General features: G+C 39.5%; 1 protein-coding gene across 2 annotated transcripts in view; it reads right to left on the bottom strand.

Annotated features, from left to right (window-relative positions):
- The window catches only part of Suclg1 (succinate-CoA ligase GDP/ADP-forming subunit alpha), a 28,754-nt gene extending 17,928 nt beyond the window's left edge, over positions 1–10,826 (bottom strand). Inside the window, exons 1-2 of one of the 2 annotated variants that reach the window (XM_004844630.4) lie at positions 10,482–10,826; positions 3,396–3,499 (exon numbers count right to left, since the gene is read on the bottom strand). In XM_004844630.4, the coding sequence (XP_004844687.3) occupies positions 3,396–3,499; positions 10,482–10,629 (252 nt within the window). In that variant the 5' untranslated portion in view covers positions 10,630–10,826. Of the gene's footprint in view, positions 1–3,395; positions 3,500–10,119 lie in introns of both variants that reach the window. The other variant, XM_021258242.2, reaches the window with a different exon arrangement.
- Between the last annotated feature and the right edge of the window lie 3,736 nt (positions 10,827–14,562).

The raw sequence follows: 14,562 nt of genomic DNA, 5'->3' as shown, positions 1-14,562 counted from the left end.
GCCCTCTGTAGAACACTGAAGAGTATTCTCAGCCTCTTCCATCCTATATAGCCAGTTCTATATCCTCCCCCAGAATCCACCCAGATGTAACATCCAAAGATAGCTCCAGGCACTCTAAGATTCTTTTTCACTAGGCTGCTGGGGCTTGGCGTCCCCTTGTTTTTCCTCTTCTCTTTCTTTTTCTCTCTCCCAGACTTGTCTTATCCAACTAAATGTGTGCCTTTGGTGATATCCTCCCTATTCATGACAATAAATAACACCCACATGGTGACCCCTGCCATACAAAACACCCCATGTATGTAGCCAAGACCTCTGCCTTGAACTCCACATTCACAATGCCAAGTGCCTATTTAACATCTCCACGTAGAGAAGCAGCAGGCATCCCAAACTCAGTATGCTCCAAACTGACCCTGATCACTCCCTTCTCAGTCTACCCCATCTCAATTAATGACAACTTCATTCCTTCCAGATGTTCAGACCAAAAATACTGAAGTCATCCTGGATCCTCCTCTCTCTCTTACATCCCATATCAGATCCATTAATAAATTTTATGGCTCTACCTTCAAATCAAAATCAACAACTTCTCCCCCATCTATTTATTGCTAGGTACCACCTTGGTCTAAGTCACCTCAACTCTTGACAATTATTGCCTTTGCCCCCTTTGAATCTATTCTCCACAGCTGCCAGAGTGACCTTGTTAAAACATAAGAGTGAGAAAGATCATGTTACCTCTCTGCTTGAACCTTCCAATCTTTTTCCATCTTAATTACAGTAAAAGCAAAACTAGTTTACTAGTCAACATGCAGCCTTGCCTCTCCCCATGAGAACCCTATACCTGCCTGCCCTCATTCACTGTTTTCCCATTGCTTATTTCTCTCCAGCCATGCTGCCCTTGCTGCTTCCACGAATGACCTTGCTGAGCCCTCTGCGTGGAATACACTTCCCTTACCCAGCCATTTGGTTCACTGCTACACCTTTAGAGCTTGACTCAAAAGTCTTAACCTTCTCTAACCACGTGCTACAATAGCTCCCTCTCTCCTGTCCAAGGTACCAGGACTCCACATAGACTCCTTTCCCTCATTTGTTTTTTCCATAGCAGTTATATTTTCTAACACATCACATAATTTACTCATGGATTTTTAAATGTATTTTTCTCTTCTCTACTAAAAAGGTGAATTCCACGAAGACAGTGATTCCTCTTTACTTTCTTTTTTGGGGGGTGGGGAAGGGGGCGGGTACGGTACCGGGGATCGAATTCGGGTCCTTGCGCTTACGCAGCAGGCGGCGAAACCACTGAGCTAAATCCCTGGCTTCCTGTTTACTTTCTGTTCGTTGCAATATGGTACCTACTTACAGGTAGCAGACCCCAATAAACAGTTGTTGAAAAACAAAGGGTCTCTGTGGTCATTCTCTGTGAGGACCTAAAAATGCTGAGTCAATTATTCAAGTTCTTCATTATTTAAGACATAAAAATTGGAGCCTTAAAAACTTCAGAAATTTTCTGATTCAACCCCTTTTTCAATAAAAAAAGTTGACTCCAACTTTCTCACATGACTGGTTTAAAGGTAGTGACAGGGTTTTAGAAAAAACAAAAGGCCAGTGCTCCCTCTCTTAAAATAGTGCTATTCAAAGTGTGCTCTGTAGACTGTTGCTACTCTGCCACAACATAAGAGCAAAACGAAAAAAGAAAATTACCAAAAGGAAAAAAAAGAGGAAGGAAGGGAGAAAGGAGGGGATAAGCAAAGGAATAAGAAAGATAATTAAAAAAAGAGAATGCTTACAAATATAACACTATGACATTGTTGCAATTTTTATTGTATTTTACAAAATTACGGATCTACATTAGATCGGAAATTAAAAACAAAAAACCAAACTGGCTTTCACTTCAGGTATTTGAGAAGCACTTCCCTAGAGTACAGTGCCAGGTAAATTCAAAGGTGCCAGTGTTTTTTAGTCCTAATGTGGTGCTAAACAGAAATAACATTTCCTCATAATAAGCCTATTGTCCTTAGTTTTCCCATTATCACCAGCCACTACACAGTAAGAATAGGAACAATTTTAGCAACTCATATAAGTTAGTAAAAAAATCAGATGGCACCCACTGGAGATGTGCATTGCACTGAAATCTACTTTAAAATGTAAACATTCTTCATTCATATATGTAACAATGTGTGCACTGAAAAAAGAACTCATGTGACAAACCGCAGATCTGTGGAAGTAAGCCCTTAATTTCAGATCTTATCATTACATCTCTAACAGAATCTGAATCAACAAATCTAACTGAGGCATTTAAGGGTCTCAATTACTTCAAAACTCCAAAACAAGAAAGGTGAATAAGACACAATTAGCTCTCAGGTAACTAAAAGACACTGAAACCAACCTTGAACTGAAACACTGAATTTAAACACTTTTAAATAGTGCTTATACCATGCATAAATGGTTATAACAAAAAGTTCAGAAGTTAAAATGTCAGAGAATCACACAAAGTTTAGCAAATAGAGAAACAAGATCATATAATACACTTACATGAGAAATTTGGGTTAACCAAGCATTTGATTATATGCTCATATTAATATATATATAAAAATAGACAATATAATTTTAATTGGGAAGGGAATGCTAGAATACACTTCAAATCGTGGATGTATACATCTGTAATATAGTCTGTAAAGTACACATTATGGAAATATAAATATGTCTATGGTGCAAGAAAAGTATCTGAGAGGACCTATCCCAATTTAACAGGACAAATGTTTGGTGAGCAGAATAGAAGGAAAGAAGAAAAGGAGGTTCTTATATTGTATTTTTTGTAGAATCACACCATAGATATATTTAAGCTTATACAAATTCTATGATGTAAGTAGGGGAGAGGAAGATAGTGAATGAGAAAGTGCTTAAGGAAACTTGTCTGTGAGTCTCTTTAAAGACCCTTTGTGCCACACAGAGTATAAGATGGGGAAAGTCAACAGGCAGGTTCCTCTGTCTGTCTTAGTTCCCATAAGCCTCCGTGGGTTTATGTCCTTCTCCGCACTTAATGTGGATTCCATGTTCAGCAACAAATATTTGTACAAGACCCAGACACAAGTAATCTATTTTATCTAGCGCTTAATTAAAATAATAGTGATCTGTCCCAAGGTTGGAGGAAAAACTAGTGCATTTTCTGAAGACAGTAAGTGGGTGTCCAATACAGTATTCTCCCATGCATTTCCAGGTAAGATTAAACACAATTTTCCCCTTACAGGTTGAATACAGCATCAACCTCTTCTTAAGATACAACCTCATTTCTATATTATTTTATCAATCATTTATCACTATTTTTATGATATAAAAAGCAGAAAAGTTAATTTTTTAAAATTTTTAGTCTACACTTTAAATAAAAATATAGATACACATACCTGCTTACCAGTGAATCCCTGGCAAATAACCTTCGTATTTTTATCAATATATAGATGTTTCTGAGAAGCTGCATAGGAACAATGTCGAATTCCATTCTGTTGCACTGAGAAGTAAAGGAAATGTGACATTAAAACTTTTTTAAACTCCTAAATAATAGATTCAAATCAGTGACCAAAAAAAAATCCTGTAAGGCAAAAGCTATATTGTGACCAGGGAAAATTTAAACATCACTTTTAAAATGAGAGATGTAGACCACAGCCATAAATCAGAAAAATTAAAAAGATCCTGTCTACTCTCCAAGATCTTATCTTTCCTGAGAACCAAATCTTACAGCTTTTTCTGAACTGAGAAAGAAAAGCTGAAGTTTATCATTTAATACTCAGAATGAAAAGCAGAGATCAAAGACAAATGGCTCAAATTAAACCCAGAGACTGAAAATTAGGTACCATCCCCACTAATGTTTATTAAACAGCCATAGGTATTTCCCACTTGACTCAATTTTTTAAAGTCCAATTCCCATAAACAATAGGTGAGCTAAGAGGCAAACGTTGTCAGGGGCATGAGTAAGAACCACTCTGCAAATCATTCCTCAATAGTAACAATATATTAAATGTTAAATTGCAGAATAAAATTTGACTAAAATAATCTAGAATCACTTGAATTGGTCTCTTCTACTGTAAGATTCAAGAACTTATACATATAAAATAAGTAGGAAAGTAGATGAAAGAGGAGAAACTTGTAAAACAAATAACTTGTCATTCTCAGTAACCTACTTCAAAAAAAATGAGAAATTGAGTTAACACAACCAACCTCTATTTCAAAAATCAGAAGACAACCACATGGCTTGTAGGCTACCTTCTAAAACTCCAGCAGAGCCACCAACCTGTCTTGTCTACACCCCATCCCTGACCTTTTCAAAGTGGCTAATCCTTCCTACCACTGAGCAGCTCCTGAAAGGTAGCTCCAGAAACAAACATCTCATCATGCATTTCTCCAAGGCCCACCTCATGCTTTTTGACTCAAATCACTTTGAATCGCTGTCTCATCTGAATCACTGCCTCCTAACTTTTCAGACCTCAGGTGTCACAACTGAAGGAGCATCAATATCCACACTGGCAGAGGTATTTGGAGTTCCCATGCCCCTAGGGAAGAGAAAGGCTCAGATTTAACCCTTACCATCTAGGTGAGGAGCCTTCCGTGTGCACACAAAACTGCTGGGCAATGGGCAGCTGTGTTCTTTGACTATGGTCAGTAAGGCGCCATGAGGAAGTACTGTGGTCACATCCTGGCACAGGGGGAACTAAACAACTGACCTTAGGCCACAACAGGGATTTCCAGCCTGAGAGATGTCCCCCAAAGAGCTATACAGTAGAGCCCACCCAGCCAGTGCTGTCACTCAAACACCATTCTTGCCCTTAGCTAACAGACAAACTGACAAAGGCTATAAACCAATAACACAACTGATGACAGACAATAAGTCAACATATGATGAGATGTGTAACTTTAATAATGAGAACATGAGCACTTTAAATTAAATATTAGAGCAGGAGGAAGGTCTAAAGTTGACCAACAGGAATATCTTGATGGTAAAGGCTGTGGCTCCCATATCCTGGGCCACTTCCTGAGGATGTGCACCTTCTTGCAAGTTCTTAGAAACGGGCCAGCCCTGCCTTGGTTTTTGTGTCCCAGGAGGAGCTGAGAACAGTGTCTCGGGAATCAGACAGGTCTGAGCTTGTTATTATACTCTGCTGCTCATCAGCTAGGAGACACAGGCATACTTTTAATCTCCCCTAGCCTTGGCCTTTCCATCTGTAAATGGAGTAACAGCTGCCCACAAGAAGACTGTGATGTTAACATACAAAGATGCCTGTAGACTGAGTATCAAAGTGCCTGGTACACTCCTAAAATCCTACATGACTTAAAAGGTAAATCTTTTCCTAGAAAGAGAAAACATATTGTTGATATTTAAAAATCAAATACATCCAACCAGAACTGTTTTATATGCATTCTCATGCATATTCTAAATACAATGGACCCATATGAACAACCTGGGTTATGAGTAGAATTTTAGTTTTAACTTACAACCAAAGTCTTGAGTTATCACCCAAATGCTGGCTGCTTGTGTTTCCAGTTGGTCTCAGATACAGATTTAACCCTTAAAGAGTTCTAGAAGGAACATTACAACATCCTTTCCTGTGTAAGGTTAACTGAGAAATGTGTAAGGTCTGTGTAAGGATACTGAGATCTGCCCATGTACAGGAGAGAGGCTGAAGGCTGTGTAGAGGAGCCTGAGTCTTCAATTGACCAACTTGAGTTACAAATGCCCTTGGGAACAAATTGAGCTCACAAGTCAAGGGTCCACCATAGATATGTTTATAAATCCCTACATATAATATGTAGCATGCACAGATATATTTGTAAGTTGTGAACATGAAAAATGTATAAAGGTACAGCCTCACTGTAAAAATGGAAAGATAATATGTACCTCTTTGGCTGATATGAGAATTAAATGAGTTTAAAAATATAGAGAGCACGCAAAATAGCGAAGGGATACAATAAGTGTCTTGGCACTAATAGCTATTTCATTATCATTATCACTACTGATGCAGAATGAACAGACCACACTGCTTTGAGATGCTTACTGTGGCAGACTACCCCACCAGGTACTAGGGATTCATGAGAGAATAAGATAGACTCACACCCTACTCACATGAAGCTTCCTGCTCTGTAAGAGAACTAAATGTTAAGAAACCTAAAACTACAAAAGTACAAACTGGGATAAAAAGGCTAAAAGGAAGGGACTGAGTAATCTGAAAGAGAAGTGTTTTCAACATAGGTTATAGGTTTGTATCAGTCAGCTGCATACTGAGTCCTCTTTCCCACAGATAGCAACTATACCATCGATGAGATAGCTAGTGGGATTCACGGTGCAATCTATAGCTAGAGACTTGCCTAGATGGGACTCAAAACATGGCCTTCCATGACTACTTAGCACACTTCCAACCAACAATCTGAGACCCTGTTCATGAAAATACTCTCTCTCTCCAAATTACCTCTTAACCTACATCCCTGTTACTCATTTATTCATGCATATATTCATGAATTTAAGACGGGAATAGTTATCAACTGTATTAGACCATTTTCTGTAGCTATAACAAAATACCTAAGGCTAGCTACTTATAAAGAAAAGAGCTTTATTTAGCTCACAGATTAGGAGACTGAAAGTCCAAGATGGAGCGGCCTCTCTTGTTCATCCTTTGCTAAGGGGCCCTTTGGCTGCATCATTAACATGGCAGAGAGGCAGAAGGAATACAGGCCTGTGTAGAAAAGGGTCAAGTGCAAGAGGCAGCTTTGTTTCATAACAACCCACTCTTCTGAGAATTCACTCCAACAACTCACCCCAAAAAGCCAATACTAATCTTCTGACAGTGAAATCCAAAATCCACTCCTTTAGGCTCCACCTCTTACAAGGTCCCACCATCTCTCAAAACTGCCACACTGGGGACCAAGTTACCAGCATATGAAGAGTATTAAAAAAAATTATATATATATATATATATATATATATATGACATATATGATGTAGTCCCCACCTATAAGAATTTAGAATACAACAGAGTAGCTTAGCAACCACTTAACCCTCAAATTCCAAATAACTTGCCATTCAAATGCAAAACTATATATTCATTTAATATTGACAAATATGTTCACTTATTATTGACATCACTGGTTGTTAAGTACCTTACTTCATCAAATCTAAAATAACACTGGTTTTTAAGAAGTACAACTAAGTGCTAAGAAGAAAGAAAAAAATGCTGCCAATTCTTGTAAGGTATCAATTATTAAGACATTCTAATTTTAGAAATGTTCTAATATAAAAAAAAAACTAGCGGTCTAAGGAAACACAACACAATGCTTGTCTTTTGGTAAAACTGTCCTCCTGTACTTAAGAGAAATTATTTTTAACATCCTCAACAATATTTCTATGAAATAAATTTGAGATCAGAAAATCTATTCACTTTCTCATGCTTATATTGCTACATTTGGATTAAGTCTATTTTACATTTCTGAAATAATGATTTCATTCTTAGATGCAAAAGGTAACAGATAGTAGAATGAGAAACTTTACTGTTGAGGGTCTCCTTTTCCAAACTGCGCTTTCAAATGCTTCCTCAGTTCAAAACAGGTCTACACAATTTGGCAAATATAGAAAAGGTAAGTGGCACCTTTTGATTTTTATTTTTGCAACTAGGGATTGAACCTAGGTCCTTCTACATGCTAGGCAAGCATTCTAGTGTTGACCTACACACCAGTTTTTGTGTGTGGCCACACACGCGCATGCACGTGTGGGGTCTTGCTAAGCTGCCCCAGGTGACCTTGAACTTGTAATCCTCCGGCCTTCCTAGTCTCCCAAATAGCTTTAAACAGGTAGTCACCTTCTCAACACTCAAGACAAAAAATCAGAGCTTCAAAAAAGGAGGCTCAAACTATCATATGGTGCACCCTAATGGAAAAGACACTGCACAGCATTAGGAGACCTGGATTCTAGCATTCTTTTTGATATTAGGTAAAAAAACTTTCTGGGTTTATTTCCTCACTTGCCAAAAGTATAGGATCAGCTGAATTGTAAGGTTCATTTTCTGGCATTAAAATACCTTAATTATGAGATTCAAAAATACTTGTTCTTATTCCCTATTTACACTAAAAGACTAAATTTATAGAAACTTGTCATGTTTAAAAAGACTTTGAGTTGCTCTATATTTCTTAAAATAACTTCACTATTTCAACCTCAAAGCTGTTTATAAATTCTTAAACTAACTTTCTCATGAAAGAAATACTTTTCAGTTTTCATTTTTTTCCCTTCTTCCTTCAACTGGATTCTTTCCTTCCTTTCATAAGCTGTAAATCCTGGGATGGGGGGGTATTGGCTCAGGAATTTCTAAATATTCTAAGTAACCCCTCCAAAAGAGCTCTGGAAGGCATCTATGAGTGCTTGCCTTTTTTTTTTTTAATCAATACTGCAACATTTGTGACCTCAGCACACAATGTACAATCAACTGAAATTTAGCAGAACAGAGGAGACAAAATGCTCTAGCATCTCTAGTTATTTTAACCTGAATGAAAGCTTAAATAATTTGTGACCACCTTAAAAAAAAATTTGCAAGGTGATGCTGTGTCTGTTTTCTTAGCGGGAGTAAAAACGGGCCTAGAAATGTGGAATAAGAAGGGGAATATAGAGGTCTGCCAATTTAACAGAGATTTTTATACACTAAACACTGCCATCTGTAACCTCAGCTCTAATATAGGAAACATCTTGGTTCAGATCTTAGACCCCTCAGTCTTTGTAACAGATTTACCACATGACTTGGGATAATTCAAGACCATTCCAGCAATGGAGAGCTAAACCAATGATCTCCTCTGTTTTGGAATCTAAGAAGAAAGAATGTTACTCCAGTGAAAAGAGGACTGTTAATTACTTCTAACAGTGGAGTAAGAAAAAGATATTTTAGATGCTCTTCCTTTCTTCTCTAGATTCTTCTGTTAAAACAGCAGACCTACCGGAAGCTAGGATCTTTCAGAAGCTCAGACAAGTAAAACTTCAGGAGAGAAAGACATCCGGCGGACAACTCCTTCCTGCACTTTCCCAGCACAGTGGCTGTGCTGCCCATCTGGCCTTCTTCATCTTAACAGCACTCTATTAAAATTATACTGAATTAGGCCCACACCCAAGATTATTTCCTTCCTAGGGCTCAAACTCTACTGACTAAAGTGATTACTGGGTACAACTAATACTTTTTTACTCCTTCTGTCTACAACATCCTCAACTGCCCTTTAAATTACATAGTGAGAATCTTCAGAAAAATATCCTAAACGAACCCAACTTTTTCCTAGCAAGACCTTTGTCCTTAAATGAGTTGGTAACTAAGTACCGCTACTGAGTACACACTCACTTTTAGAACTTAGAAAGGAATTAACTCCAACAAATATTCGAATCAAGCAGAGTTAGAAGCAAAATAGAAACAAGGAAGAGAGAAAAATATATGGTTGAATGCCTTTTACATACATTACTTAAATCTATTCACTTAGTCTGCACAATGAACCCATCATCCTGTACACTATCATCTATAGTATGAACATTTTTCACTTTTTAACATCTCTTAAATCAGGATTTGACAACCAATAATACATCACAATTTTAATCAGCAGCGGATTCCTTTGTTAGTGGTAGACAAAATAATGGTGCACCTTATAGGTAAGTGATGGTGCCACGGATTCATTAAAATATGGTATTATTTTCATGCAATTTGAAACATTGAGAAATGGAGCAAGAAAAAAGACTAGGTTACTACACGGACTGTAAAGAAACTAGCCAGACTTCAAACCCTGATATGACTGATTCCAAACTTTCTTCCTATTGTAACTTACCTAGTAAACTCAGAGACTTTGACCAAAACAAGAATTTTCAACAGTCAGCGTTATTCAAAGACTAGCAACTTGGGCGCTAAGTTTTCAGGAAGTGCAGTGTTCATACCGCCTGGTGGTGACATTTGTAAATAAGTCGTTTAAGTCTCAGAAAACACTAAGCTTGCTTCTAGGAATGTACAGGGCTACGATGACTCTGGATGCAGAAATTGGCTTTCCTTTGTGCCTGAACCTACTTTCGAAGATTAGACAAGTCGAAAACCAAGACCCTTCTGTATAAGACACAGTCTCTTCCCCTACCTCTCGACGCTTTCATCTCCCAACTGAGTTCACTTCTCGCTCCACAAAGGGCCAGTCTAGACACCATCCCCACCCACCCCGCCACTCGTCACGCGAGTACAAGTGCATGTTCGAAGATCTGCAAAGTTCCCAGACCGGAATCCTGGCTCAGCCACCTCACGTCCCCGTCCGCCAACGACCCACGTATCCAGCAAAGCTCCCTCTTCCACTGAGAGCTCCCATTTGAAGTCAGGGCCCCGCCGTTCCCTCGCCCCACCAGTTCCTTCACTGGAGGGCCTAACCGCGGCCTGGACCAGGATGTTGGGCCCAGCGGGCCCAGGTACTCGTGGAGGCCAGGAAGCCAGAGTGCCAGCCCGACTCACGGAGGAAGGTGCGCGACAGAAGGCGGGCGGCGACAAGGCCGCTGCTGCCGGAGACCATGGTCGCGGTGGCAGCTGCAGCGGCGAGGGCTGCGGTCATCCCCCAATGACACTCCCCGAGGCCCCGGGGTCCTGGCAGGAGCTGAGGCATGAGGTGCAGGGTGACCAGGGCTAGCGCCTGAACGAATTCCCCTCAGCAGGGGTTCTTCATCGACTATTCGGGGTCACAGATGGAGAAGGAAAAGAGGCATCGTGTCGGAGAAGTAGATAATAACTCAATTCTTCCAAGAAATGTGGGTTTAGTTAACCGTAATTGTAATGACAGCTTAGAGAATCCCGAGCGAGCCTGGTTGGCGCGTGGCATTGTGGGAAGTGTAGTTTTATGGCTCCCGACTTAGCGATTCAAACTAGATCTTGAGAGAAGGGCAGCGAGGGGCCAGCGGAAATCTAGCCCAGGAGATGGAGGTGTGAAGACACAGAGTGAATGAACCGCGAGGTAAGGTGCAAAGAGAAATGCAATATCTAAGCCAATCTTCTGCACCTTTTCGTCGGCTGACACATGGAGAGGATAATACCGCAATGCTTACCTTTGCTGGGACCCGGAAGAATTGCTCGTGATAACAATGAATCTGAACTCACACTAGTGGCCAGTGAAAGACGAAACGAAACAAACCAAAAGATACGTTACTGACACTTTTTCCCTGAAATATGAATCTGATGGTTATACAAACTATCATTCAGCCTTTGACTAGGATTAAGTATATGAGTGCCTCTCCAATTTCCCTGCGTGAGCCAACCGTTCGCTCCTATTTGAGCTTCAGAAGGAACCTCAGGGTCCCAGAGTCAACAGATAAACAAAAAATAAAATAATATATTTCCCTCTCTAAAACCATACTCCTGAGATTTCACGGTATCAATAAAATTCTAATCCTAATTCACCTAATTATAATTATAATTGTGCAAATTATGCGGTGTGATGGATAAATGGGATTCGCCAAGGAGATTGCCCAATATTTCCTCTATGACCCAGATATTGTCTTTCTCAAGCTGGATTTGACTGCAAACAAACTCCTCCCTTATCAGTCTAGTGGACCCTGTCCTAATAGTTAAATAGTACCAATGGTGTCCACATATGTCCATTATGAAGGTTCATTTTAAACAGCAAAATTCTTTTTGAGCTTTCATTTTATAATAATTAATTTAGTTTCATTTAATTGGTAAAATGCATGGTGCAAAATAATATAATTTCAGTGTAAGTTCGATGAATTTGTTTTTTCACAAAGACAGGGGTTTTAGTTTTGTACACTGATGTATCCCTGAACCTAGAATTATACCTGCCCCAAAAGAGAGCTCATTATGTACTGAACTGAGTTGATATATAGGAGAAAAAGTAGTGTATACATTATTTATTAAATCCACAATGTGTGATGGGCAGAGAATATTCCAATCCCTTGTAACAACTACAACTCACCCTAATTCTGTCCCTCCTAGGTAAGGGACACTTGTACTAAACAGCAATTACATCACTCATTATTTGCAGATTGAGTTTTGGAATCAGATATGGATTCAGTTTCTACTTTGGCCACAGATATATGACCTCTGGGTTTCAAGTTTTCTCACTGAAATAGGGATAAAACCTTTATTTCAGAGGAGGTATAAGCAGTTAATACATTTAGTATGTAATGCTCTTGATATCTTTAAGTTATTATCATTGTACATAAGAACGTTTCTTCACATGCTGGATGATGTCTTGAAGGTTTTAACTAATGTGAATAAGCAGATGTAGAATAGGGCATTTCCATTTGTCTCAAAACGTTGGTGAAACCCCTAAAAATAAGGGTAACAGACTGTAAATATCTCACATCCTGAAGAGGACAGTCTAGGAGCTCCCTCTCTCCAAAGTTTGATAAAAAGTGACAAAATTTACATTTAGAGTCTCACCACCATAACCCAGCTCACTCAAGTAAGCAAAAGACTGAAATTCATTCATTGAGAGGATTAATTCTTCTGAGTCTTAAGTTGTCAGGTTAAATGTTTCCTCTCACCCAACCAAGTGTAAGGGAAGGGTCCTTAAGAAAGACTAGCATTCAATTCCAGGCTAAATTGCTGCAAAACTACAGAAATTCTTGAGCCTCGCCTCAGTGCCTAAAAGGAGATCTTGGTCAAAGAATGCTTGCAAAAACTTGAGTTTGGGAGGGAGACCTAAATATAGAGACTTATGTCAGCCTCCTCCCTAGAGAATTCTAAGTCAGGAGGCTGTCGAGAGCAGTCCTCATTGGCAAAAAAGACAGTATTTGGTGTGGCAAGATGTGCAATATTCCCAGGGTGAATTGAATGCCAGGGAAAAAAATATCTAAGCTTCCTCCTAAGAAGACCATCTTCTGGGACAAGGAAACCTATCATAAAAACCCATAGAAGACTTCCAGAGAGTATCAAGAAGTCAGCCATTGAGCACACAATTCACATATGCAGTTGGAGTTCCCTAGCACAGGAATGGAAGAGGAGCTTATGAAAAATCCATAAAGTGCCCTCAAAGAGCCAGCATTCCAGAAAGTGTGAACCATCAGGAGAAATCTACAAATAGCACCATCTAAGACATTTTATCCAAATCTCACCCCACCTTTGGAGGAGCCTAGAAAAAGTGGGTGAGGGAGGAGGAGTGAAAGGAAGGAAAAGAAAACAGACTTTGACCCTTTCACAGATTCAGGTTGTGGAGCCACAAATCATGCCAGACCTGGGAAAGAAGGAGGGGCTTTAAATTAGATACAACGTTCAAGTTTTTAATTGGATCAAATGAACTAGAAAATGAGAAGGAACCAGAAAAGACAAGAGTCTGTGGACTTTCTGCTTTATAAGGAACTTGGGCTCCTTCCTTATATATAAAAGAAGTCACTATTCTCCATCTTTATTGGGGCTCTTTCACATGAGCCCCAATTCTTTTAGGATTTCAGATCCTTTTCCTTTATCTAAATCCCTGGAGTATTGCTAGAATGAGAGGAATGCAGTGGAAGGAGCATTTGGTCTTCTGCCTTGCTAATGTCCCTGATACATACATCTTTCCATCTGGTTCTCAGTTAATGGTCCAAGCTACCTCTGCATCATCCCTTGCTCCTGTTGCAAGGCCCCTTTTGGCCTGGCTCTATCAGTTACCTCTGGGCTCTTCTCCAGCGTGTAAGAAAACCTTCTACCCTCAAAGCCAAGAAACATCTCTGATTGCCCAGACTTCGCTACATCTTTCCTGCTGCTCCATGAACCCTTAAAACCCTGTCTAGTGATTCCTCTGTCTACTTGCTTCCCTTCATCTCCACACTTGGGAAGTGAGAGTGGGGAGATCAACACCTCAGCTTTCCTGTCTTTTCTTCTTCTTCACTGGTCCAAGGACCTATTCTGATCTTAGAGATATTAAATCACATTTTTGTCCTAAATAGAAGTTATTTCTGTCTTCAGGTCTCTAAGTACACATTCCTTTCCTGGAGCAATAGACCAAGAATGCCACATAGATACAGAGGGTGAAGAGCAGAGAGACAAGGATTGATTAGGAGGTAAAAGGTTAGAGGGAAACAGGGGTAGGAGAAGCATCCATTAATATTGTAAAGTATATTCCTGCTGTTGCTGGGATGGGCTACAGTTTTGTGTGTTCACCTAGGCAATTTGATTCTGCCATATGGAAGTGGGACAGAAGGAATTTTCTCTAGCCCCATTCTGCAAACTTCCTTCTGGAAAAAAAAATCTGCCTTCCCAAGGGAAAAACAACTGTTTCCTTCCCAGAGATATAAGCACATTTGAAGAAAAACCTGTTTTCACAGAGAAGCTGAAGCCTCTGGGGCTGATGAGCCAACATAAACCCTGTATCACTAATCTCTTTATCAAACAAATGGAGAGACTAAAGAGCTGTATACCTTGGCCTTACTTATGGAAGATAAAGTAACACAAATCAGAAACACCTAACCCCAGACAAAGCTTCAGCTTTTGAAGAACTAGGAGGAGAGATGAGTCAGAAAAGCTGGAGATTATTTTTGTCTGAAGTGGAGCCTCAGCCACAGAATGAATCTCACAGTGAAGTTCTAACATCAATGGCTGATTT

This window comes from Heterocephalus glaber, unplaced genomic scaffold (assembly GCF_053883595.1).
Source record: "Heterocephalus glaber isolate CG9 unplaced genomic scaffold, H.glaber_assembly_v1.0 deba00000470, whole genome shotgun sequence".
Classification (NCBI taxonomy): Eukaryota; Metazoa; Chordata; class Mammalia; order Rodentia; family Bathyergidae; genus Heterocephalus; species Heterocephalus glaber.
This window is presented reverse-complemented; position numbering and strand designations above follow the sequence as displayed.